The sequence below is a fragment of the Lepisma saccharinum genome, chromosome 2 (assembly GCF_977018435.1).
Source record: "Lepisma saccharinum chromosome 2, izLepSacc3.1, whole genome shotgun sequence".
Classification (NCBI taxonomy): domain Eukaryota; kingdom Metazoa; phylum Arthropoda; class Insecta; order Zygentoma; family Lepismatidae; genus Lepisma; species Lepisma saccharinum.
The window spans coordinates 204,378,863-204,404,925 of record NC_139230.1 but is presented as its reverse complement, the minus strand read 5'-3'; the positions used below and the strand labels follow the sequence as shown (position 1 = coordinate 204,404,925).

At 37.3% G+C, this 26,063-nt stretch overlaps 1 protein-coding gene across 1 annotated transcript in view; it reads left to right on the top strand.

Annotated features, from left to right (window-relative positions):
* Window positions 1-26,063, top strand: part of LOC145984279 (uncharacterized) — a 63,186-nt gene that overhangs the window by 6,134 nt on the left and 30,989 nt on the right. The window contains exons 3-11 of the mRNA XM_083117915.1: window positions 154-242; window positions 2,461-2,548; window positions 7,981-8,191; window positions 9,576-9,773; window positions 11,410-11,650; window positions 12,979-13,265; window positions 15,258-15,405; window positions 22,294-22,524; window positions 25,065-25,316. Coding sequence (XP_082974041.1) covers window positions 154-242; window positions 2,461-2,548; window positions 7,981-8,191; window positions 9,576-9,773; window positions 11,410-11,650; window positions 12,979-13,265; window positions 15,258-15,405; window positions 22,294-22,524; window positions 25,065-25,316 — 1,745 coding nt within the window. The remainder of the gene's footprint in view (window positions 1-153; window positions 243-2,460; window positions 2,549-7,980; window positions 8,192-9,575; window positions 9,774-11,409; window positions 11,651-12,978; window positions 13,266-15,257; window positions 15,406-22,293; window positions 22,525-25,064; window positions 25,317-26,063) is intronic.

Here is a 26,063-nt window from a genome sequence, read left to right as displayed (position 1 = left end):
TTTTTTTTCAAGCATTTCACAGATGGGAAAATGAAGATAGTGCAATTAATGCATGAGGTAGATTCTTTTATATCATAAAAGTGGTATTTTCTAATGATTTTTATTTGCTTATTTCCTCAGAATGCTTCATTATGTAACTTTGTATTATTTCAGGCCCTATTCCCGACAGTTCACTTCCTTTTTGGAATGTAGAAAATGGTGGTATTCAGAACTATAAACAGGGCTTTGGAGAACATGCTGAGGTATGGCATTCTTAATTCTTATTAATTCTTGATAATTAAGATATATACATTAACTTTGTTTTCCATATCATATAGCCTTTAATGAACATGCAAAATTTGATGATAAATGTGTGAATGTAGCTTGCTACTTTTTCTGTGTGAATTTATGTGAGTGAGATTGGATTGACTACAGTATTTGAAATGAGCAGTCACAAATTAAAAACTAAATAAATGTTGACATTTTCCATTCAACTGAAGCAGTGAAGTCATGAGAAATACTATGGAAGTTATTTTCTTGAGGTGATGTGATGTCAGGAGCAGTTGCTACTGTTCGAGATTTTTGCTGAAATTCCAACAACTTAAAGCATCTCCTGAACCTTGCACCATGAATTTTTGCTTGTGTTTTACCATTACCTGATTTGTCTGTCAAATAGGAATATAAATATAGGAGTTTGGGGGGAGGTGTTTTAACAACTCCATAATGCTCACAATTTTCTTCCAACTATACATGATGCAATGAATGATTGTATTTCTGAAAAAAAAGTAAAGTAAAGTGGTCCCCTGTGCTTAGCACCATGCCATTAAGGCGTGTAGGGGGTGTGGGGGTAACGCCCCACACTTTCTTGATCCGGTCATGAGTGGGGGTGATGTGATCAGCATCACGCCCCTGATCGCCCTTACCCCCCAGGGTTTCCCCCAGGTACCCATGTTATTCGATGCTGGGTGGGCGCCGGGGCCGCTTCCATCGTTAGAAAAGTTCCTGGATTTGAACCGGCCGGGGATCGAACCCGGGACCTCGAGCATGGTAGTCAGACGCGTTACCGACTGAGCCACCGGAATAATTATTTCAGAGTCAGTCAAATTGCCATCTCAGTGGTCAGTCACATTGACTTGTTAATTTGTGATCTCACAACTGAAGGTTCGATGTTGAAGACTTTACATGGTTGTTTTTTTTTCTTCCCACTATTCATTATTTCAGCCGCATCATCAAAATTTGCCAAAAAATGACAGAAAAGCTCATAAAAATAAGAAAGATACAAGGATATGAGCTATTGGTTTCATAATGTAACATTTGTTCATTATACGTGAGTGTAAGGGGTGACCCTTTGGAAAGATGCCCACATGTCAACCACTCTTCCATGTAGTACACCCTGGACTGCATTTTGCAACCTAACAAGGCTCTAGTATCTGGACTCTCAGCCAATATAATCTTCTGTGGGGCTTGTGTTGTGTTTGCGATTGTCCTTTCACCAATTTCACAATTAGCGTAAACTGGTAGAAAAGCAAAATAAAATAGAGTCAATTCAATCCATCAGTCAATTATGCATTATATCATTTTAATAATTTTTTAATCAGTCAGCTGATATAGGCATATATGTAACAGTAAGATTAGCAGTTGTTTTACCAATCCGTTATTGATATTAATAGCCTATAATTTTGAGGCAAAATTCAGTTATTTTATTATGTTTATAAACATTAATTTATATGGCCTAATTTTGTAAAATAAATACCTAAACTCCAGTTATGTGATTACATGCATTAATTAAATAGGTTAATGATCGAATCATGTTCTGCAAAGATGATTTGCAGTATTATATCGGATTGGTAGAATTCACTACATTTTATATTCCTACTCTTATCAGTTGAAGCAAAGAATTCATGTCTGTCCTTCCCTCCATACATGTATTATTGAAGTAACATTTTATGTTTTTTCATACATTAGTTTTGATATTTTCTTGTCTACTTTAAAGTTTACGTTGATGCCATATTGTTGAATAGAAACTGCATTACATGACATTCTTAAAACCATTGTATATAGAAGCAGAAATTTCTTTACATTAGTGATTACAAGACTTAATAGATTGTAGACCATTCTTTTGCTCATCATGCATATCTTCATGATTTGAGGTACTTGTGGTAATATTACCAGCAAATATTTGTAGAATATAATAACAGGCCTGAACTGACACTCATACCATGTTGATACTCTTAACCTATCCTGCCAACCTCCGTGGCTGAGTGGTTAGCACATCATGCTACGACACCAAGGGTCCCGGGTTCGAATCCTGGGTTGGGCATGGGTGTTCTTTGTGAGTGTCCTATCATCAATTTCATCATGTCATCACTCATCCTAATCATTGCACAAGAGTGTCAGAAAACAATGCTAAATCACAAAATAATATTGTAACTGCTACTGTTATTATTTTATACTAAAAAGGTGATGGTTTGTATTTTTCAGGAAGGCCTTCTTTCTTCTGAGGGAGGATCTCTTTCCAGTGAATCTGAACTTACTCAAGAGATAGCAAATGATCTAAATCAAATTGAAGGTTTGTAACTTTCTTAGCTTGTATATAAAAGTCTCAATGGAGAACATTTTATGCGACTGGACCCATAGCTGCACAGAAACATTATCACTTTTATACCATACCATTACTTCATTTCTCATTTTTGTTCATACACTTGTACAAATGTTTATAGTCCAACATTAACAATTGCCATTTGCAGCTAAAGTCCATTTTTTCCACTACGAAGTGGATGTAAACAAAAGCACATGTTCTAGAGAAAGCCAGTGCAGCCCTATTGGTGGATTCTGACAGTAGTCCCTCCGCAGATCTTTTGCACCCTGATAGATAGTCCATTCAATGCCATCTTGAAACTAGAGTAATACAGCATTGTATGCTGTTGAAAGCATTTACTAGCCTTATCCTTGCTTATGAATTCATAACCATTCTTTAGTAAAGCACCTACGGTGACATTCACTAATTCAAATTAACGAAATTCCCGCTACTTGTTCGTCACTCTGTGTTGTGCAGTGTTGCAAATTCGCAATATTAAGTAAAGTCTATAATCTTGAAACACCAGACTAGACAGAATCAGAAAACATGATTTAGACTGACAGTGACTGACATGGGAATCTCTAGATTACACACGTGTTGATGTATATACCACAAACACGCACACACTACTTTCAATTTCATGCGTTTTATCTAGAATGGTAAAATCAACACAGTGCAAAAGATTGTAGCGAAACCTTTGAGAAAGCCAAAGTGCTTGGTACAAATACAACCAGTGTTGCTTAAAATAGTATGGAATGTTACTTTAGCATTTATTAAATTATCCACCTACGCTTCCTTTCCTATACTTCCCACATAAAACATGCTCAGATTTCAGGAACCCGAATTCCCCCAGCTTGTCAAAGAAAAATGCCAGATGCAAACACTGGCAACTGCTTCTAAGAAGGAATTTGTAGAGGGCGGGGACACAAGCTTTTGGCGTTACAGATGTGCAAACTGTGCCATTCAGTGTTGCTACCCGACCTTTATAGAAACATCGTTACAATTCGGTAATATTCCAAAGCTGTTATCGTATCTAATTGCTATATAGCCAACTTCGCAACTACAAAGTTTTATTAATTTTCCAACACGAGTGTACGTAATAAGCACTTCACATTTCTTGTATCTAATTCATTAGGGAAAAAATAACAGTTGGAAACACTACTTCTCGTGATCAAGAATCTTCCGAAACACTCTTACCCTCAAGCACATGGCTATTTATAGCTTTCCTGCAAAACCTGCCCTCCTCTCCATTGCAGTGTGGTGGTTCTCGAGATTTTGCGTAGTGTTTATAGGTTGTAAGTATCATTGAATGTTGATGTGGCTTCAACAGCAAGTGTTACAAAACATCTACATTTGAAACCTTGAACAAGTGGCGATACCAAAATTGCGGTGAATCCAGAGTATTGTGTTGAATCGTTGACTTCTGAACAGGTGTCTTAAAAACAAGCATTTATGCGGTCCACAAGGAAATTCTGCTGAACAAAAACGTGGATGGCACATTTTAGCTGATTTTGGACTTGCTGTTGTCAGCAGGAAAGTGGATGTTTTTTTTTTCATGGATTTGAGTTTGTCTACGCTGGTTAAATTATTGCATGATTCATTTGGTTTATTTTACTTCGCATTCCTGCCACACTTGGCTAATCGCGATAATCAGGATGAGTGATGATATGGTGAAATTGATGAAATAACACTCACAAAGACCATCCATGCCCAGGCCAAGATTCAAACTCTGGACTCCTGGCGTTGTAGCGCACAGTGATAACCACTCCGCTACAATGGCCAGCTGTGTGAATTCTTCTTACATGGTATATTACCACTGACGAGAACTGACATCGTTGGTAAGTGTTTACCTCTATTTTATTATATTTTCTTTATCTCTCGTATTTACAACAGTGTTCATTTTAAAAGCTAATATTTGCACATTTTTAAAAGTCACTCTAGTTTCAAAACGTTGTGAAAAATACTGACACCGAAGCTAACAGGTGCGCTGGGAGGGAGGGGCAAGTGCTGGCGAATAGAAAGTGGGCACCGCGTGTATTAATACAAATTTCGGTAACTTATTGGCCACACCTACTTCGTTTTAAATCTGGAAACAGAATAGATAGAAATTTCAAATTTGATACCTGCAGGAGAAAAATGTTATTATGTTGTACTGTATACCTTTTCTAGTTATGAGACAACTATTCAATCCTCTTGTTTGAAAGATGCAAAAAATATCTGAGGTTGGCATGATATTTCAAGAGACAGGTGTTTTGCCTCCTTTAAATCCCATTGATGACCATTCAGACTTGAGTTTTTTTTGTGTTTTTTTTTCTCAATTACTTGAGAGCAATGTATTTTAATAGTATGTGTTTCCTTCTATCATGTTCCCATCTGATGATCATGGTTAACCCATTGATACAAATAAAGAATGTTCATTCTCCAAAAATATATTCATTTATGAGTGATGGCAGTATCTGAAAAAAAAAGTTTTCCTCATCGATAGAGATCTGCACCTTTCCAAACTCCAATGATACTGTTAAGTCTGCAGCTAAAACTGTTGCCAAAAAAGGACAGGATGTTAAGGAAGGGGTACACATGATCAAAAACACAAATAATCTCAGTGACAATTTATGTAGAAATCTTTATTCTTCTTGGTACAACACAGTAAAACTCAAAATTCCATCTCCCCCAACCAACAATCCAAACACACCAAGACTTACCAACACTGCAAGACCACAACGACATTTGCCGGCGGACACATCAAGCAATGCCAGTGTAACGACAACCGCGTCTACTCAGTCTTTCCTTGACCAGCCCTGAAGATGACTCTGTGAAGGAGTCGAAAGCTTGGAAGAACTCTTTAAGTGTTTTTTATCATGCAGTTTGTGTGTTATTTTAGTGTTTTAACAAATATGTTGCCGGCACGTGACATAAGAAGTTTTCTACAGTCATATTGGCCAGTGTTGTTTGAGTCAAATGGACCGTGTGTGGCCTGGCATTGTCATGGAGAAGAATGACATATTTCGACAACATTCCAGGTTTTTTCTTTCGAACGGACCCACGTACAGCACCGTGAAGCAGTGTTGAGTAATACTGGGCATTAATTGTGGCACCCTTCTCCAAAAAATCCACACGGATAACACCTTTCATGTCCCAGAAGACAGTTCCCAAAATCTTACCGGCAAACGGCATCGCTTTGATTCTTTTGGGTGGAGGGGAACCGTTATGCCACCACTCCATGCTGCTTCGTTTGGTCTACGGGGTGAAGTAATGCAACCATGTTTCATCACACGTGATGATGGACTCCAGAAATGCATGTCCATCATTTCGAAACCGATTCAGATTCTGTTCACAGATGAACCTGTGTGTCGCCTTCTGATCGAATGTCAAATGTCGGGGCACCCATCTTGCACAAACGTTACGGAACATTAAATGCTTGTGAATGATTGTCTCCACACTGCCAACACTTGATATTGACTGTATGTACTATGTCACGCACTGCTACTCGCCGGTCTTCAAGGATAATTTGCTGAACACGCGTGATTTTCACCGGAGTGGATGCAGTTGGTCAATCGTGTCCATGCGGTTCATTTGCTACCAACTCCCACCCTTCACTGAACTGTTGACACCATTCATACACTCTTGCTCGTGACAGTGTTTGTTGACCATACTGTGCTTGCAGTCTACGCCAAATTGCAGCAGGTTTCACGTTCTCCTTCATGAGAAATTCCATTATACACCACTGTTCCACAGCAACTAATACATTACTTGCCGCCATCTTTGTTTATTCTACTGTGCATGTGCCTAATGCATCGCAAAGGATCATGGTTACTCACAAGGAATCATGGTCTGTCCTGCCCAAGTAATGCAGCGCTACATTGATTCATTAATATTTTACGCACGAAAGTCTTGGTCAACCTTGAACGACCCTTGTATATTTTCAAGGTTTTTCATGATTTTTGTATCACGCAAAGGTATTTGCTCTGTTTTGTACCGAAAAAATTGAATGACTAACGTCTTTGAAACATACTTTCTGTCAAATTTCCCTCCCTCCATGATATTTTAAAATACAAAGCACCTGTCTGGCACCAATGTTACCTGCACAGTCATACTCTAAAGTACAAACTTCTGATCCGTGTTTACTTTAGAGTCATTTCGGTGCTTTGTGGCATTCACGCCTTGCGAAGTAATGTTTCAGCATTCAAATTTACACCACTGACTCTGTTTTTGTTGAAAGATCATTTCATCATTACGTATTACCGCCCCTCACCAACACACATATACACATGCAAATATATTAAAAATTTAAAGGATCCATGTGGTTCTAATGTATCCAAAAATTCTAATTAAATTCAATTAAACAGTGTACCTATTTAAAATATTTAATATAATTTTGGGAAGTTTACATCTGCCATTTCACACACTCCAAATCGAAATACATCTACAAACACAAGTCACAAATATTAGGGTTTTTTAAAAATCTACAGATTTTTTTTAATTGTACAAGAATTTCAAACTGAAATTTACATAACCAACTTCAAGATATCTTATCTTGCAATAATCTTCCGTCTGTCAGATAGATTGTTCTGCAAAGGGCACTAACAAAGTAAATGGATTGAGAGAATGTTTTAATTTGCATGTTTATTTTTTTTTCTTACTCGATAAAAATAAAATCTAAGCTGAAAAACTTGTCTCAGGGCATTAATAAATATGTGTAAAATAAGCGGGATTTGGATTAATAAATGTTGCAATTTTTCACGTCTACGGAGAAAAAATCATGCAGAATTCACGCGTAATTCCCGGAGCCAACAATTCATGCATAATTTCCGGAATTCAAGGAATTCCTGGTGAGCCACTCTCACATTGTGCAGCAAATTATAAATATGTAATTCATTCTTCATTTCATCAAGTACCGTATCTTTTGCTAACATAATTTTGAAAGTGATGTACGCAAATGAAAATTTGGTTAGAAAATTAATATTTGGTTGATATGTATAACTATCAAAATTTCTTACAAATTTTTTGAAATTTTGTTTAAACTAGTGTAGCTAATCAGTCTTTTCCAGGAATTTTGAACCATTTAAAATTTTTTTGGAACCTACTTAAGGATTTTTTGAACCTAATTTAAGTTTTTAGGGCCTATTTTAGGATTTTTAGAACCTATTCTAGGTTAGGCCTATTTTTGGAACCTAAAAGCACACTTTTTAGGACCTAAAAATCCAAGGTCCAGGGGAAAAGACGTGCAGGGTGGGAGAAGAAGGAAATACTAAGGGTTCTAAGCTTGGATTTAATTTTAATTACATTGTGCTATGTTTTTTTAACATACTTGCTCCAAGCCAAGTCAGACATAAATAGACATGATGTTGAACGAAGTTAAACACACAGAATAAAAGAACTTCCAAAAAAAGACAAAGTTCTATTTTCATCTCTGTTACTTTCAGGAATTTCTGATGTGTCAACTCTGAGAAATCTACTTAAAGAAGCTATTGAAAATAAAGTATATTTACGTCATCACAAGGAGAGGATAGAGCAAAGAGCAGCTCAGTTGGCCACAGAGAATGTTTCGTTGAGGGCTGCTGTTGATGAAAGCGAAGGGGAGAAGGCAGCATTGCAAGATCGACTGACGCTTGTTGATTCCCAACTAGCCCACAGGTATCTATGTTTGAAATATGTTTAGACTGCTTGAATGTATATTAGGGCTGAACCAAATATCGATATATCAATATCAATGTTAGAAAGGATTGGTTTGAATTTATTTAGTGACATCTTTCACACCTACTCCTGTTCTCTCAGGCATAATTACTGGTTGTGTAATTACTAAAAAGTGCTCTGATTTTCATTCTTGTCTGCTCTAATGGGTAGATCATGGATGAGGATTGAAGTGAAGCCATGGTGGTCTAGTTGGTAGATCATCACACTGCCACACGGGAGAACTGGGTTCAATTCCCAGGGTGGGTGATCTAAGGATGGAATTTTTCCAGCCTTGCCCCTACATGAAGTCGCTCTGGGGCTCACCCAGCCTCAATCAATGGGTACCCGGGTGCGTAAAGGTGGCCGGAATATTGTGCTGATCACATAACCTCCACATACTGGTAATGTGCTGATTGCTCACAATTAAATACAAACTAAAGGTTAAAAGATTAAAAATCAGTAACTTACGTGTGTGAGCATGAGATTTATCAAACTACGTTTCGAAGGTTATACTACCTTTTTCTTCAGGTTGAAACGATGTTTTCAGACACCCGACATGGTGCCTTGTCGAGAAAGTGATAGTTGAGGATTTAGGTTAAAATGGTATAGGAAAGACACTTTCTAAAAAAAGAATGTAAAATACACATACTAAAACTGCGCAATACTCTAAAAAAAACAGGTATGAGCTGACACCGTGCATTCGCCTACCCCGAGCACCGATCGGCAGTTCGCCGTCATCAGCTTTGAACGTTCTTGTGTTTTTTTAGAGTATTGCGTGGTTTTAGTATGTGTATTTTATATTCCTTTTTTTAGAAAGTGTCTTTCCTATACCATTTTAACCTAAATCCTCAACTATCACTTTCTCGACGAGGCACCATGTCGGGTGTCTGAAAACATCGTTTCAACCTGAAGAAGGAGGTAGTATAACCTTCGAAACGTAGTTTGATAAATCTCATGCTCACACACGTAAGTTACTGATTTTTAATCTTTTAACCTTTAGTTTGTACATAACCTCCAAAATGGCAGAGATTTAGAACCCCCACATCCCCTTAATGTGCCTTCATGGCATGGTGCTATGTGCTTTTACCTTACCCCCTTCCCTAAGACACCAGAAACAATTAGTCTTTGATGTCTAAAATTAAGCAATCACTCCAGGAAAGTAGATTGTGTAGTCATTTCTTACCACACTTGAGTTTCACCTCTTCCAATTGCTTCCCCACATTTTACATTTTTTATTTATTGGCCCCTGAAAATATAAAAAAATTGGCATTCCACTGTGTGAGTATACGTATACATCAGTTCCTTGTTTCATGTAATGTTGAGGTTACTTTATGTTCTCGAACAGGGAAAGTATAGATGATGCAGCTGTTTTACGACAGGAGCTGGTTCAAGTCCAGAAAGTTATGGATGAAATGACAAGAGAAAGAGAAATGGAACGTGATGCACTGCAAACAGAACTCCAAGAGCTTCAAAGTAGATTCAAGTATCTTCAACTTGAAAAAGATAGCCAGGAAAAATTTGCAGCTCAAACACAGGAAATGAGGTGAGTTAGGATGTTGTTTTTAATATTTTTTCTACAATAATATGTAGTTGTCACATGTTATTTTATGAATTGAAAGTCACTGTTAAAGATTTGTAGTGCTGGTTTCTGTACAAACCTATAGAAACTCACCACATTTCATATTTGCTTTTGCGTATGGTTCAAATCCGGGAACTTTTCTAAGGTTGGAAGCGGCCCCGGCGCCCACCCAGCGTCGAATAACATGGGTACCTGGGGGAAACCCTGGGGGGGTAAAGGCGGTCAGGGGTGTGATGCTGATCACATCACCCCCACTCATGACCGGATCAAGAAAGTGTGGGGCGTTACCCCCACACCCCCTATACGCCTTCATGGCGTGGTGCTATGCACAGCGGAGCACTTTATCTTTTTTTTTTTGCGTATTATATTTCATTCAGCCTCTTATCATTTTATACACAGATGGACAGGACTGATTGAGGCTAGTCATTCTCAGAAGGTCATATAATGGGTTGTGTTCATATATTTATTGTATAAACTAGGGATGGGACATAGTAGTCATTATCTGTAAATATAAGCATATTCATATTGATGTATTGGTAAAATTTCAGAAAATTTTAAGAATATAAGATAATTAAATGCGAATAACCTGTAATTATGTGCACAGGTCTACCATTTTGTTATGAATATTAAGGTATGTACCCTTATTTTGTGAAGCAAACCTCAAAATATGTAATTTCTTCCACATTAATTAAGATGATGAATGAACCGAATCATTCACATTCTTCACAAATAGTTTGCCATATATCATCATCTCAGGTCATGCCTCACATCAATGCAGTGGAAACCAGATTTTACGTTCCCCAGTTTAACATTATCCCACATACATTCAATCTTGATCATCCGAACTTAGCAAAATGTCATGAAGCTTTCCTCGGTTTTACATTTTTTCCTTTGTTAATTTTTTCGAGCTTGGTTCCCTGAAAAACGTAAAATTGAGGTTTCACTGTAATAGTTAGTAATGAATGGTGAAATAATTTTGAGGCAAATATTCAATCAAATGCATCATTGAGATGTTTCTTAAATGTTAATTTCTGAATTTTACTTGTTGATCCATGTGTGATTGCTGTATGTTGCTTATCATGTTTTCCTGGTCCTAGTAACTGTGGATCCTGCTCAACTTCCTATTACAAGATGATAGAGAATATTGCCTGTTCTGTCGATACATTTCTGTTGAGTGTTGTTGTTTATTGCAGTGACAAAAATATCCATGAATCTTTTATGCAAATGGTTCGTATGTATATAATTCTTATGCAGTTTGTCACAAAGATATTTTTCGTGTCTCAGAAGTGTCAAAGTGTAGTGCTTATGCTAAGATATGCAATATGAAATGTGCCCCATGTGTGAATGTACAAAGATAAATTCCATAGCGCAACAACCTTACAATGGCCAAGGCTTGACAGGCAGCATGTCCTTGAATGACGCCAGTCAATTTCATCAGTTATCCTGGTTGACCAAACTGTTCCCCAATTGCCTTTACAATATTAGAACTTTCTTGTAATCATATTATTGAAAACTGTGAAAGTGCATTTTGTATTTCAGTTGATAGAAATCTAATTTGTAGTGAATTTTAAGTTGTTTTTACATGTTCCACATTTTTAAGGTCGGAGACATTGAATCAGCTGTTGCAACAAAAGACCCAAGAATGCACTTCAATGTCAACACAACTATCAGAAGTGCAAGCTAAATTGGTGACGATGGAAAAGGAATGTTCAGATGAAAAACAGAAAGGAAGATCAGTGTGCCAAGACATTTCAAAGCTCAAGGATGAATTGGAGAAAATGAAAGTAGAATATGAAAAGAATTTGAACGATTTGAAAAGCTTGGAAGAAAGGTACAAGGAGGTCAGTGTCGTGATTAATATTATATTTGTAACTCTTGTGTACATAAAATTAGTTAATTGAATAATTACTAGGGCTGAGCTGATACCAGTGTATCAGCATCGGTTGATACCGGCCAATACTTTTTTGGTGTTTCTGATCATTTGCGGAATCTGCAAAAATGTTTTGCAACACTTCCACAGTGTCTAATTATCCTGACAGTTATGCAAAATTCAAGTCTTCCATTGATTTTATACCAATATTATGTGGGGAAAAATGTATTTTGTGATTACATAACAGGTATTTTATATTCTGGTGTAATTTTTTAATATTTTAAAGCAAAAAAGTTTTTGGGGCTAAAATTTTGGAAATAAGTGCACGTTACATGCAAATACAGTAACAAGAGACATCAATAATCAGAAGTATCATTTCAAATGTAATTACCAATACATATATGTAAAATTTCAACCTATAAATCTGTAGTGTTCATATATATCCTGGAATAATGCAAAAGCCAAATTTTCATCAATTCAACACCAATAATGTGCATCAAAACTGGATTTTATGATTAAATAATGTCTATTGTAATTAGAAATGGGCCAGATTAATCAGAACTCTGATATAAGCTGATATTGGTTAGTCAGCAACATTACTGACATGATTTTTATCTGTAATTTAGTGCAAAATTCTGTTGTTTTGTTATTATTTTTATATAAATAAACATATAATTTATACAATGGTACCTTGATTTTACATTCCCGGATTTTACATTTTCAATCTTGATGGTACCAACATAGCAAAAGGTTATAAAATTTTCCTCAATTTTACATTTTCCCGCACTTTAAGTTGTTTCAGTCTGGTCCCCTGAAAAACATAAAATCAAGGTTCCACTGTATGCCCTGGTTTTGTAAAGTAAATGTCTAAATATCCAATATATGCAATTGCCTGATTGCAAACATTAATTAAAGAGCTTCATGTTATTTAGGAACATTTTTTTATCAAATCAGTACAATATATGTTATTGGTATTTGTAAACTTCACATTGATGCTTGGGAAAAATTACGTATTGATACCCCTCCTAATTTTAATATTCTGATATCTAATATGTGAATCTGTGAATATTTTTCAGCAAAAAAAACTGATATGTATAAATTGTGATTTAATGTTCATGTAATAACATTTTAATTTTTCCAAATAACGAATGACTATATTGTTCATGTATATCAGCATCAGTCTTGGTTAATACATAGTTGTATCAACTCAACCATATATACAAACTTGTACAATGTAAATCTGTGCACAATGGAATATAGTTGAGATTTTGTACAGTGCTAATGTGTCCTCTTTTTCAGGTTGATAGAGAGAGAAATGCCTTGAAGAAGTCATTGTCACAAATGCAGGAATCTGTAGAGAAAGAAGTTAGCTCTTGGAAAAAGTGTCAGTCTGAACTGGAGCTCAAATTAGAAGCAGCAAATAATCAAATGTTGGAAAAAGAATCAAAAATTAAAGAATTGAATGAAAAGTTACAATCTGCATCAGAACAGACAAAACAATTGAATACAAACCAAAGCAATACACGGACTGAATTATGGGAAACAACACAACAACTGGAAGAAGCACGACGAATTCATGCCCAGCTGTAAGTTCCGTTACTCTGTACTTGAGCATGTGTTTAAGATTGAGTTCCATACTGATATTGCTTTATTTTACTTCACTTTCATGCCACTTTTGGCTAATTTGCGAAAATAGTGATGAGTGACGATGTGATAAAATTGATGAATGAACACATGAATGAATCCATGCCCAGGCTGGGATTCGAACCCAGGACCCCTGGCACCGTAGCGCGATGTGCTAACCACTCTGCCGGCGGGGGGCAGGTTTGCATACTGATATACAGGGTAATTATAAATGATTCATCAGGCTTAAAAGGGCTGCATTAAAAAATAGAAAACACATACAATAAAGATTGATACATGAAAATAAACAGAAACTGTCTAAGTTTCAGACATACTTCACAAATGTTCAATGTGGCTTCAGTTGTTGGTAGTGCTGGCACATTCACTGTGTCTTTCACATGCCCCCAAAGGAAAAAAATCACAAGCCGTTAGGTTGGGAGATCTAGGAGGCTATGGAAAAAGTGCTAAGTCATCTTCAAAACATCGCCCAATCCAGGTATTTACACAGGTGACCAGTTTCCCTAAACTGTCGATGCCATCGCAGAATGCTTTGGTGACCTGACATGCAGTTGCAAACTGTCTCCGGAATGCACGCTGTATGGTAACAATGGCAAAACACTTCTCATATTTCAAAACACAGAATGCTTTCTGCTGCCTAGATGCCATTTTGGAAACTAGGTTTGTGCTGCCATCTATCGGTAGGTGCCAAAGTTACAAATATGAGAAATTGAACTTTGAGATGTGTTCTTTCGTTTCATGATTAGCACACATATATTAATAGTTTTAAAAATATTTCACTTTACAACCTGATGAATCATTTATAATTACCCTGTATATGTGGACTCAGCTGATTCCAATACTGGTCAGTACTTTTCCTACATTTTGATCTTTCAGTGGGTGCACAAAAATGGTACACAACACTTTTGTGAGTGTATTTATCCTGGAAATCATGCGTAATTTGAAGTATCCATTGATTTTGTACTAATATTATTTTTAAAAAAACTGTATTTTGTGAATATGTGACTAGTATTTTTAGATTCAGATGTAATTTTTTAACATTTTAAAGCCAAACTCTTGCAATTGGATGCTTACAATTGGAGTGGAATGCTCACCCACTAATATTAATCAGAACTTGCTAAAGGTGTGCTTTGCTCTGTAACTCTGTAGTTTATAAATGCTACATATAAAGAAGAGTGTTTGCAATATTGAAGTTCCTTGAGATGTTCTGCTGAAGTCTTGAAAAGCACATTACCTTTTTTCACTGTAAATTGATTGATTGATTTAGTTTATTTTACTTTGCTTTTCTACCACTTTTGGCTAATTGCGAAGATGATATTGACAAATGGACACTCGCAAACACCCATGCTTAGGCTGGGATTCGAACCCAGGGCCCCTGGCATCATAGCGCGATGTGCTATTTACTCCGCCATGGTAAAGTTTGTGTGTTGTTACTTACATAAAGCAGGCCTTGAATGCAAATTTTATATGTTAATTGGGAAAGATTTGATTAAAAACACCCACTTATGTACAATGAGCATACATTCACTGAGCTGTACTACTGGGATCTGCCTTTAAATATTCTTAGAAATATTTTTTTGCTATCTTGCATTTTTTTTTAACTAAATGATATAAAACCAACATTTAGTTGTAAGATTTGATTTTTGTTATTTAGCATCACATTTCTGCCAATTTTTGGCTAATCGCAATGATGAGGATGAGTGATGGTATGATGAAATTGAAGAAGGGACACTCGCAAAGAACATCCATGGCCAGGCCAGGATTTAGACCCAGGTCCCATGGCATTGTAGTGCTGTGCTAAACACACTGCTACAGAGATTGGCTTTGTAAAAGAGTTGGCCAACTTAACTCCAAGGTATTTTGTATAGTTTAGTATTTCAACATCGTGTTGTGTTACTTTGTAAATATTTTATTGAAAGTGCTACATTTTTCCTTAGGAAAAAGAAGTCTGAAGAAACGGATCAGGTTTTGCAGAAAACAAAAGAACAAGTCAAGCACTTGGAAAATGAGAGAATGGAGTTAATGGCTCAGATTCAAGCAGGAGAAGGAGCCAGTACTGCCATTCAACAACTGACCAAAGAAAAGGTGAGCATAATTTAGTTAAGTGAGAATGTAAAACTTGCAATTTGAGTTTTAATTGGCAACAACTGTGGATGTTGCTAGTACAATATGAAAGTTTTCTTACTTGTGTGGGTGTTGATACACTTAAACTACACATATACAGTGGAACACCGATTTTTACGTTCAAATGTGGAAAATTCCCACATCATATATTCCCATGTTATAATATTTCTCCCCATTTTACATTTTCTAATTGGTATAGCCACATATTTATGATGAGTAAGATATCAATTTTTCGTTACAAAAACTGGGCACATTTCAGGATCAAAAGTGTCTGGTAAAATGGCATTTCTGTGTTAAAATGGTGAAAAAAAACCCTAAATTTGATTTAAAATCTATACTTATTTTACAAAATTATTTTTTTCCTCCTAATAGTACATCATGTATTTGTCAGTATTAGGTTTACCCCTGTGTAAAGCATATTCATTTTTGCTTCTCAAATATTTACAGCAAAATTAATCAATTTTTCATGTGTTGCATAATTCACAGGATAATTGAGACTTAAAAAAAAATTGTGTTGGTAAATAAACTCTAAATTTCATGTTTAAGAGTTTATTTTGCAGTTCATTTCAGAAAATTTCGTGACAAAACATCATAGGAAACAGCACGTCGTCCCTTACAGAAACATGAAAATTGAATATTATACAGTGAAACCCCGATTTTGTGTTCCCGCTTAATACGTTCATCCGGTCAGGCCTCCGGCAAAATGCCATGTTAAATAATAGGACGTTCACTTCGATCTTACGTTCGCTCTAATTCCCGTTTCCCACTATGCGTCTTCTCCCTTCTTTTTCTTGGTTTTGCAGCTGTTTCATTCACCACGCAACCTTGAACTTCCAGTTGTTAGGCTGTCGTGCAAAAGGAGGGAGTGAAGAGGCATGGTCAGTTGAATTTGGGAGAGGGGGGGGGTACAACTTTCATTTGTCGCACCTTCCTTGATGGTTGGGAAGGGAAAACGGCACTTCTTGCATTCCTGCATTCCCGGTAAAGATAGAATGGGTCGATTCTTCTGCCTCAGGATCAGACAACAAGCACACTGTTGCCAAACCTAATCTTGCTATATGGTGCCTTCCTTAAAATTTGGACAAAACAGAAGTACGTTCTCCCCCCTCCGAGTGGAAAAGGTGATGTGATCAGCATTATGCTTGGGCAGCCTTTACCCCAGGGTTGCCCCAAGGTACCCATTTATTTGAGGTTAGGTGAGCTCCAGAGTTGCTTTATGAGGCAGCTTAGATCACCCACCCCAGGAATCAAACTCGGAATTCCAGTGTGGCAGTCAGATGCCCTACTAACTAGGAGACCACCCCAGCGAATGAGAAAAAGTAAACCAGACATCCTCTTTTATCCGGACATGTCCTCCTTTTTTTTTGGAAAGAGTATGGCATCGACCATAGCAAATGTGCTGCATAGAGAATGCTTTCACACATAACGATCATCATATCACTTGGGGTGCATTAAGTATTCGAGCAATGCTCACCTAGCATCTGGGAGCTGAACACGATCACTTTCCCGACGGAGTCATTAGTAGCATGCAGATTTACAGGCACGAAAAACCTCTCAAATAGGCACAAAAATGATGAAAATAGGCACTTAAAAAGGTACTATATACTAAATAATGCACAAAAATAGACACCCTAAAATAATTTTAAAAAAAGATATTAAAATGGGTAATGAATGTGAACTTATTTCAATTTTCTTTATACAATATACAGTTATACTGTATTAGCACTTCAGTTTATACATAAAAGTGCGCTAACGATTAACAAACTATTAATACTCTTTTGATCGAAATTCACATTTGTGGAGAATCGTCAGTTAAAGTAATTTTTACAAAAAGAGCTTGTGCTAACGACTGTGCGGATTTGAACAAACGATGAAAAAAACAATTTGCATCATTGTGACAAAAAAATGTAAACAGTGTTCCAGCAATTTTTTGGCACGATTAAGTGAAATAGGTACTAACCCTCGAAATAGGCATTTATAGGCATTTTAAAAATTCGTTTTCGGACTAGAAACACCATGAAACGAACTTTACACATTAAAGCCTGTGTTTTACTAAAAATAAATAAAATATGCAAAATTCGACACCCTAGTCATTAGTATTATTCTAACTCGTTGCTTCGCCCTTTGAGACTGCAGGAATGCACGTAGTCTGTAATAGTAAAGTGCTCCCCTGTGCTTTGCACCACTCCATGAAGACGTATAGGGGGTGTGGAGTTAGGGCCCCACACTTCTTTGATCATGGCCGAAGGTGGGGTTGTGGTGATCAGCACCAAGCCCCTGGCTGCCTTTACCCCCCAGAGTTTCCTCCAGGTATTCACTTCATACGACGCTGGGTGAGCATCGGAGCTGCTTGAACAGGTAGAAAAAATCCCGGATCTCCCCCACCGGGGATCGAACCTCTCTCTCGCATGGTAGTCAGATGCCTTAACGACAGTCTGTGCAGTTCCTTTTCGATTGATTGATTTGGTTTATTTTACTTTGCTTTTCTGCCACTTTTGGCTAATTGCGAAGATTGGTATGAGCGATGATATGATGATTTTGATGAAGGGACACTCACAAAGAACACCCATACCAGACCCGGGATTAGAATCCGGGATCCCTGGCATTGTGGCACGGTGTGCTAACCACTCCGCCACGGAGATCAGCCAGTTCCTTTTCGAGTTATACATAGGCGATACAGAAACACGTAGTGAGAATTTTGATTGTTAAGGAATATTTACTTTCATGAAATAACGAAGCAAAAGTGTAAATTCAACAATGATCTTACAAGAAAATATCCGGCTTTTAAAAGGATAGAAGAAACAAATATGAGGTAAGTGTAAGGTGGCTGTTACTTTCCCTTCTGTTGAAAGAGTGCTAGAAATGTTCCTGGCATTAAAATCATATTTCTTGAAACAATCTAAACTACCTAAAATTTTAATTCGGTTTTTGGAAATAAGTTAAAATAAATCTTACTTGTTACATTTGCATTCACTTGTGGGGATATTTCATTCTAATATCCAAGAATTAGAAAAGGAGTAAAATTATGTGCTTCAAATTGTAGATATTCTTCTTTGTCATTTGTTAAATAACAGATTAGGAGATTGCTTTCTTTGCTTTGGTAAGAGGAAGTTATTGAAAGAGATCACCTGAAAAGTATCTGTGAGCAAGGCGTTGGCAAGATTTTTTAATATTCCTTAAATTGTGAGTAATGGCAAATATGGTGCCATTTTTTGCTGTGTCCTCTTTTTTATGACTTTGTCCTCCTTTTTCGCCATGCTCTGTCCTCCTTTTTGAATGTATGTGTCTGGTCACCCTACGTATATGCTCTTTTGGCTTGAATAAGCATTTTAATGGTATTTAGATGTGCACTAAATTTGACTGTTCCCAGAAATATTGCCACACCCCTAATTTATCCACTCATTTTTCCTGACTCCATCACTGTACAACACGGAGTCACATAATCTGTATAAAAGAAACCGTTCTCTGTCCCACGCAGAATGATACGTGTGTCTGAACTTTGCCTCCCCCCTCCCCCAAACAATTGATTTGACAAGAATATTTTTCCGTCAGTGAGTAAAATATCGCTCATCTGTCAATAGAAAAAAAGAATCACTTTAGCTTATGCATTTTTAGCTTCATTCTGATGACCAAATGATATAACATTCGTGAAAAAACTTCAGATTAAAAATTATTTACAGTGAAATATAGACTAGATCCAATCGTATTTACTTAGGAATCTAAACGACTTCCCATTAAGGAAGTAGTGCAGTTCTTATTCAGTATCGGATAGCGGAAGTTGGCAAACCCTTCTTATTTTTTTCCCATTCCAAGGCTGCAGACAAGATGAAAGGGAAAGTTTTTACAAACAAGCCCCCTCCCTACTTTTCTTTTTCGTTCCCGTCAACTAGGAAGGATTCCGTAAATCTGTGTGGGCAAAGAAGCAAATGGTGATCGAATTCTGTTGTCAATTTTCCACTTGGAGGGAGGAGGGCATACTTCTGTTTTGTCCAAATTCTATGGAAGTCACCATTTAGCGAGATTTGGTTTGGCAACAGTGTGCTTGTTGTGTGATACTGAGGCAGAAGAATTGACCCATTCTATCTTGACCAAGAAGTGCCATTTTCCCTTCCTGACCATCAAGGAAAGTGTGACAACTTGCATTTGTCCCCTGATCTGATCACATCATCTCCTACACACCCCTATAAATGCATCCCGGCATGGTATAAAGTGCACGGGGAACTTTACCTTCACTTTTTCTTGTTTCCTATGGGGGGGGGGGTTGCCCTTTCTGCCCGATTTTCTTGCTCATGTGGAAGAGACAATCAATTAGCATAAAGGCGAAAAGCTATCGTCCCTTCTCCTTTCCTCTACAGTTTACAATTAAGCAGTCGCTCCAGGATACATACATTCTACGAACATAGCGTACTACAAGTAAAAAGAAAAAAATGTCCCCCCCCCTCCCCCGCAAGCTCATTAAACTGCCACTTATGTGAAGGATTCGGCACGTTTCTCTCTCTCTTTTTTAAATTCCTCTATCTTGGTCGGAAATGTTGCTTGTATGTCAGTAACATTGAGGTGACAGCATGGGAGAGCTTAAAGCAGTGATCCCCCCCCCCCACTTATTGTTTTCTGCAACTTGGCCAGCAATGAGCACACCTCGGATAAGACCTTTCTTCAGCAACTGCATTGGCGCCGCCCCACCACCTGTTTGTCTTTACTTCCCCTCCCTCCCGTTATCGCTGGTTGGAGTCTTGTCTGCGGGCAGCAAGAAGCTGGCAGCCGGCACCAGTGTTTTGTCTCGTGGTTCCAGAGCAATGACTCATCCATCGTAAAGGAAAGGGAAAACGGCATTATTTTGAATCTCGCCTCCCAAGGTTGTTTTGCTTTTGAAGATTACGAAACAGGAGCACCAGTCAAAGCGACGCGTTAAACAACAAGCTATTTTTTTCTTGTTTTGCCTTCTGATAAACATCTTGAACACATAAAGCAGTGCAGGAAGGAAATGCACACGATGTAATAATATACTCCATACTTTTCTTGGAAACCATTCACGTGCTGAAAATAAATAGCGAAATATTAAACGTGGACGAGGAGAAAAAAAACCGGAAAACTATTGGTGGAGATGGTGTTTTTTCTCCGCAACACTGCTAAATCCAACAATAAATCATCCATTAATATTCACGTAAATAACAATCAATGGCATGGCCAGAGGAGGGGTTGATGGGGGTCGTCAAATGCAGGAAAAGATGCAAGATGAGGGTTGACTATTAGAAAATATATACGAAACTGCCCTCGCCACACCCTCTCCAAATTCATGGGCACATCATTGATAACAATCCCCCTATTGTGACTACTAGAAATGCATAACTTTAACAAGGCTTGTTTTCTGTTCACTTTATGCTGTTGGGCTGATTTTAACTGGACACATATGCAGCTTAAAGTGGGATCTGATTCATTCTACATGTCTCCACTGTGAACTGAATCCAGGACACTTTGATTACCGTATATAAATATGCTTGACGTCCAACTATAAATGATCACCCCCCTCCAATTACCCAATACTTATAAAACTAGCAACCCAATTACCAGTTTACAGAGTAAATGAACGTCCCACACAATCAGAAGCATAAATAGAACCTAATAGGTGGCAGATAGAAGCAGTCATCCACTGTCCCTACCCTCAAAAGTGGGTCACCTTAATCCATCACTGATTTTCACAGCAGTTCTTCCTTTTTTCCCCTTAGAAATTCATAATCATACTTCTTTACCGTCGTTGAATTATTTTTGACACAATATACCCCCTAAAAGTCGATTGTGAAGTCGTTGCTTACTGACACTTGAGTTTCACCCCTTCCCTATGCTTTCCCACTTTTTAAGTTTCCCGCATTTTACGTTTTTTATTTACAGGCCCCTGAAAAACGTAAAATCGGGGTTCCACTGTAGTGTGTTATTTCACATTTCATGCTTCTGTCAAAAATGAGTTGAGCTTAGTTGTTGATGAAGCCCACTTTATGCACAGATAGGCTAATCAGTATTGGACCTACAGTTTAAAGTGAGATCCAATCCACTGTGGAATGTGCCTCCACCGGGTATCAAACCTGGGACCCCTTATAAACATAAAATCGAAGTTCCACTCTACATACAGAGTGCATAAACATAATCTCATAGAATATGATGTATCACTGATGTGATATTTACATTCTGAGGCATTGAAAGTTCAGAAAGAGCTCACAGAATTGTCATGTTTTATTAGTTTGTTATGTGCTGTGTGATGTTTACCAGTGTTAATATGGATTTACGTAATGACATCATTTATGATAATTTGAAATAGTTGAAGCAGTTTTACAAAATCTGCACACTAATTTGATATTTTGTATTGTGCTACATTCTGACTTACCTTGGAGCCAGAACTTTAAAAAAACATGACACAAAATAAATTAAAATTCGACCCCTTCTCAGAGTCATCATCAGGGAAGAGGAGACAAGTTGGAAATAGAAGGAAGTGCTGTGTTTTTTAATCTTTTGGCTTGAGCATATGAATGTGTTTAAACTTCATATTGTATTTGAACAATAAGGAATAAAGCAGACTTATAGATGGAATTTTATATATTATATTTAATTTATCATAAGTTAGAAATTAGAGAAGTAACATGACTTAGTAAGGGAAGTAAAACTCTCAATCATCTGAACATCTAACTCTCATTTATTTAATTTTTTTGTGCTACTCCTGTCACAAACTTATATACCTATTTCCATTGTAGTTCTACAGAGTGAATAATTTACATCTGTTACATCTACATTTAACCTAATATAATTCTATAATAATTGGCAGCAACATATTCCATAATATTTTTGTGTTGCTTCTAGACACAATTACAGGCAAAACTAGATGAGCAATTGAAATCTTCCATGACAGAACAGCAGGAGTTATCGGATAAAATAGAAGATTTGCATAAACAGCTTCAGGAATCCAAGAATGAATCCAGATGTTTAGCAACGAAGACAGAGCAACTTCAAAGTTCATTAGATGTTGCAGTTGGAAATGTTAAAACTTGGGAAGAAAAGTTGAGGAAGCTTGAGGAAGAAATAAAAATTAAGGTTTGTATGTCTGTGAATATGCATTTAACATTTTTCCAGTAAGAAAACTGTGAAACCTCTTCACATACAGTTGCCTTTTTTTCTCTTGATCTCTCTCTTGAGAAGTCAGTTAAGATACCATGAATTCAGATCAGTCATGCCTCATCTATGTAGTTATTATTCCACAAGCAGGTGACCGAGCATATTGAGTAGTTGACTCACAATCTCACCATTGAAGGTTTTAGGTTTGAGTCCCATCATTGATATGAACATTCCTTTGTGAATATCCCTTCATCAAATTATTATTCATCCTCATTATTGTGATCAGTCAAAAGTAGCTGAAAAATACAAATAAATATTCTTTGTAGTTTTTGTAGTGATGTTGCGATAATGTGCTTTGTGAAAATACTCCATTCTTTCCAATTTCCTGAAGTAAACAAAACAAGTTTCAAGCATTTATGTACAAAAATAGGTATTTTGGACATAATGCAGGTATTAAAGTTTTTAGGCCGCAGTAAGTCGATGTTGAAGTTTTTTTATTAGAGTTAACCTGACACCACTTTGACCGAACAGATCACTGTAACTGAAATTGTATTCATGTAGGCTTATACAATATAGGCATCTTGGTTGTTTATCTGTACAACTGTGGATAATTGTACCATTTTGATATTATATAAATAGCCTGTAATTTAGCACAACATTCTATTATTTTGTTATTTTCTTATGATTATAAAGTTATACTTCATGTATTTGGTTTTGAAACCTGAAAATTGGTAAGGTACGTTCAAAAGTTCTACCCATTTTAGGTGTGCAGATAGAAGTGTGAACAACACAAACTGTAATGCACCTAGGACTATCAATGATATCTTGCCATTTTGCTGATAGGAGATGAAACCTGTGCCAATAAAAGTCCTGAGGTTTGGAGTTGAGGAACTGTTGTAAGGCAGTTTTCACTGCCTCCGCATCATCAAAGATTTTCCAAGCGAAGGAGTTCTGCAATGCATGAAACAGGTCTGTAGGGGCCAAGTCAGGAGAATAGGGCAGCTGGGGTAAAACCTCCCAACCAAAGCCCATTATTTTTTTTGTGTGTGATGACAGCAGCATGTGGCTTGGCGTTGTCATGCTGGATGATCACTCCTTGGCAATTTAATAGGCCTGGCCACTTTGATCGCAATGCTGCTTGCAGTATGTCGAACTGTTCACAGTAGAAGGTGGCATTAATGGTTTGATTAGGTTGCAGGACCTCCCAGTGAATTAATTCTTTGACATCCCACCACACACTCAACAATGCGTTTTTGGGAAGAAGTTCTGGTTTGGACGTCAATGGTGGCAGTTCAGAAATATGGCATCCAGTCTTGCGGCACTTTACATTTCTGTACATAATCCATTTCTCATCGCCCGTGACATTGTGTGGCAAAAACTGGTCATTTTTGTACTGGGAAAGCAAGGAAACACAGGTCTTGACTTACTCCTCTTGTTGATTTGCACTTAACTGATGTGGAAGCCAACGATTAAACTTTGTGGTGAAACCTAGTGCTTTGAGCCATCTTTGGATTGTTGTCCTGTGTACCTGGAAGGCGTCCGCTAATTCCGCTATGGTTGGCTCCAGGTTGTTTCTTATGACTTGGTCAAGATACTCTTCAGAAAACACTACTGTATGTCCAGACTGTGACATCTTCTGTCTCCTTCCCTGAAATTTCGAAACAAGTGACGACATGTGCTATCATCAACTGCATCTGCCCCATACACTTGGTGAATGTTGCAGCAGGCTGTGGCCACAGTAATGCCTTTATCGAACTCAAAAAGTAAACAGTGTCTGATGTGTTGCTTAACGGTCTCCATTTCACCCACACGCTACTCTGTCCACTAAGAGATCCTCGTCCACACTCACTGCCTGTTGCTGTTCTAAGGGTCCCCCGATTACGTGACCACAGATTCACACACTGGCAGCACCATCTGTGAGGTCGGTACTTCGCTAAACTGTGACCTGTCAAAAACGGGTAGAACTTGAGCACATACATAATCAGTGCACAGTATTGCATTATTAACAGGGTTGACCACACAATCCAGGTAACAGATATCCAGATTTCAAATTATCCAAATATCTGGATAATCTTGATATCCAGATAATTCAGTGTCTAGATAGATAATTCATTGTCTAGATAGAAAAGATTTGACAAAGGATTTGTATAGAATCTGTGCAGTGAAATTAAAAAATGATGAATAAAAAAGTATGTGATTAGTCCGTAAAATGGATAAATAATAAAACTGTCCAGATAATGCATACATTGTTATATCCCGATAAAATTTTATCCAGATTTGGCCATCCCTAATTTCTAAGGCAAAACATGTTCCTGTCATGTGGTTACGTACATAAATTAAGGACATAAATGATCCATTCAGAATTTTCATGGAACATTTTCAATTTTATGTTGGATCAATAGAATACCTGTCATCAGTGTCATTAACTTTTATATCAGTGCTTTATCAATATTATGAAAATTTTTTATCAGTCCAAGCCTAACATTTATCTGTGTTATACAACTTATTTTTTCTTTCAGGACAAGAAGATAGGAGAGAAGGAAATATCTGTGAATGCTATTTCAAAACTGAAATCTGAATTAGAAAATTGTTTAAGTGAGACAAAAGTTTCACTGGAAGAAAAAACTGAAGAAGTCAAACAATTGAGAGAACGATTGTTAAAGGTAGAAATGGAATCGAGACAGCAGGAGAATGAAATTGAAAATTTGAAGGAAGATAAATCAAAACTAAATGAAGAAAAGTTAGCATTGGAGAAAGAAGTGGGTGGCAAGGTATGATTGACTTTACTAATTCTCGTTGTTACAATTGTTCTTATCATAGAATTCATTCCTTTTTTTATGTCTGTGAAACTTTCGTAAGTTGATTTCCACATACCTTTGGATAAATCATTTTGTTAACACCAATCACCTCTCATTTGTAAACATATTGTCAGGAACTAATCCTGCAGTTCTGCATGTGCACCAGATCTTCCGTACTATATAACTGTATGCTTTAAGAAAATCTTGAGGGCTCCAACAGTTGAGTTAATAACAGCAAACAAATATAAAATGAAACAAAATTTAATAATAAACCTTTAAAGTTATCATCATCCTTCACTATTTCCAGTTTCTGGCTTGTTCGGCATAGAGACGAAGCCACTCCATCTTCTTGATCGTCCACCACGCCTCTCATTCCATAGACATCTTTGTCTAACGTTTGGGCTTTTTTTTCCTAATTCTTCTCCAGTGTACACTATGTTGCCATTCGTCACCGGACACCCCATACCAGTACGTTAATCCGGTCTCAGCACCACATCAGTATCGTGCAGGGCCACTTTTTGCCGCAATGACGTCCGCAACCCTTCGAGGAAGAATTTCCACCAATTTGCGATACGTGTCGATGGGAATTTTGCCCCATTCCTCCTGCAAAGCGGCAAACAGCTCAGTGGTGTTTTTTGGGTGGCATGGCCTGGCTCTCAAGCTGTGCTCTAACTCGTCCCAAAGGTGTTCAATGGGGTTGATATCTGGACTTTGGGCTGG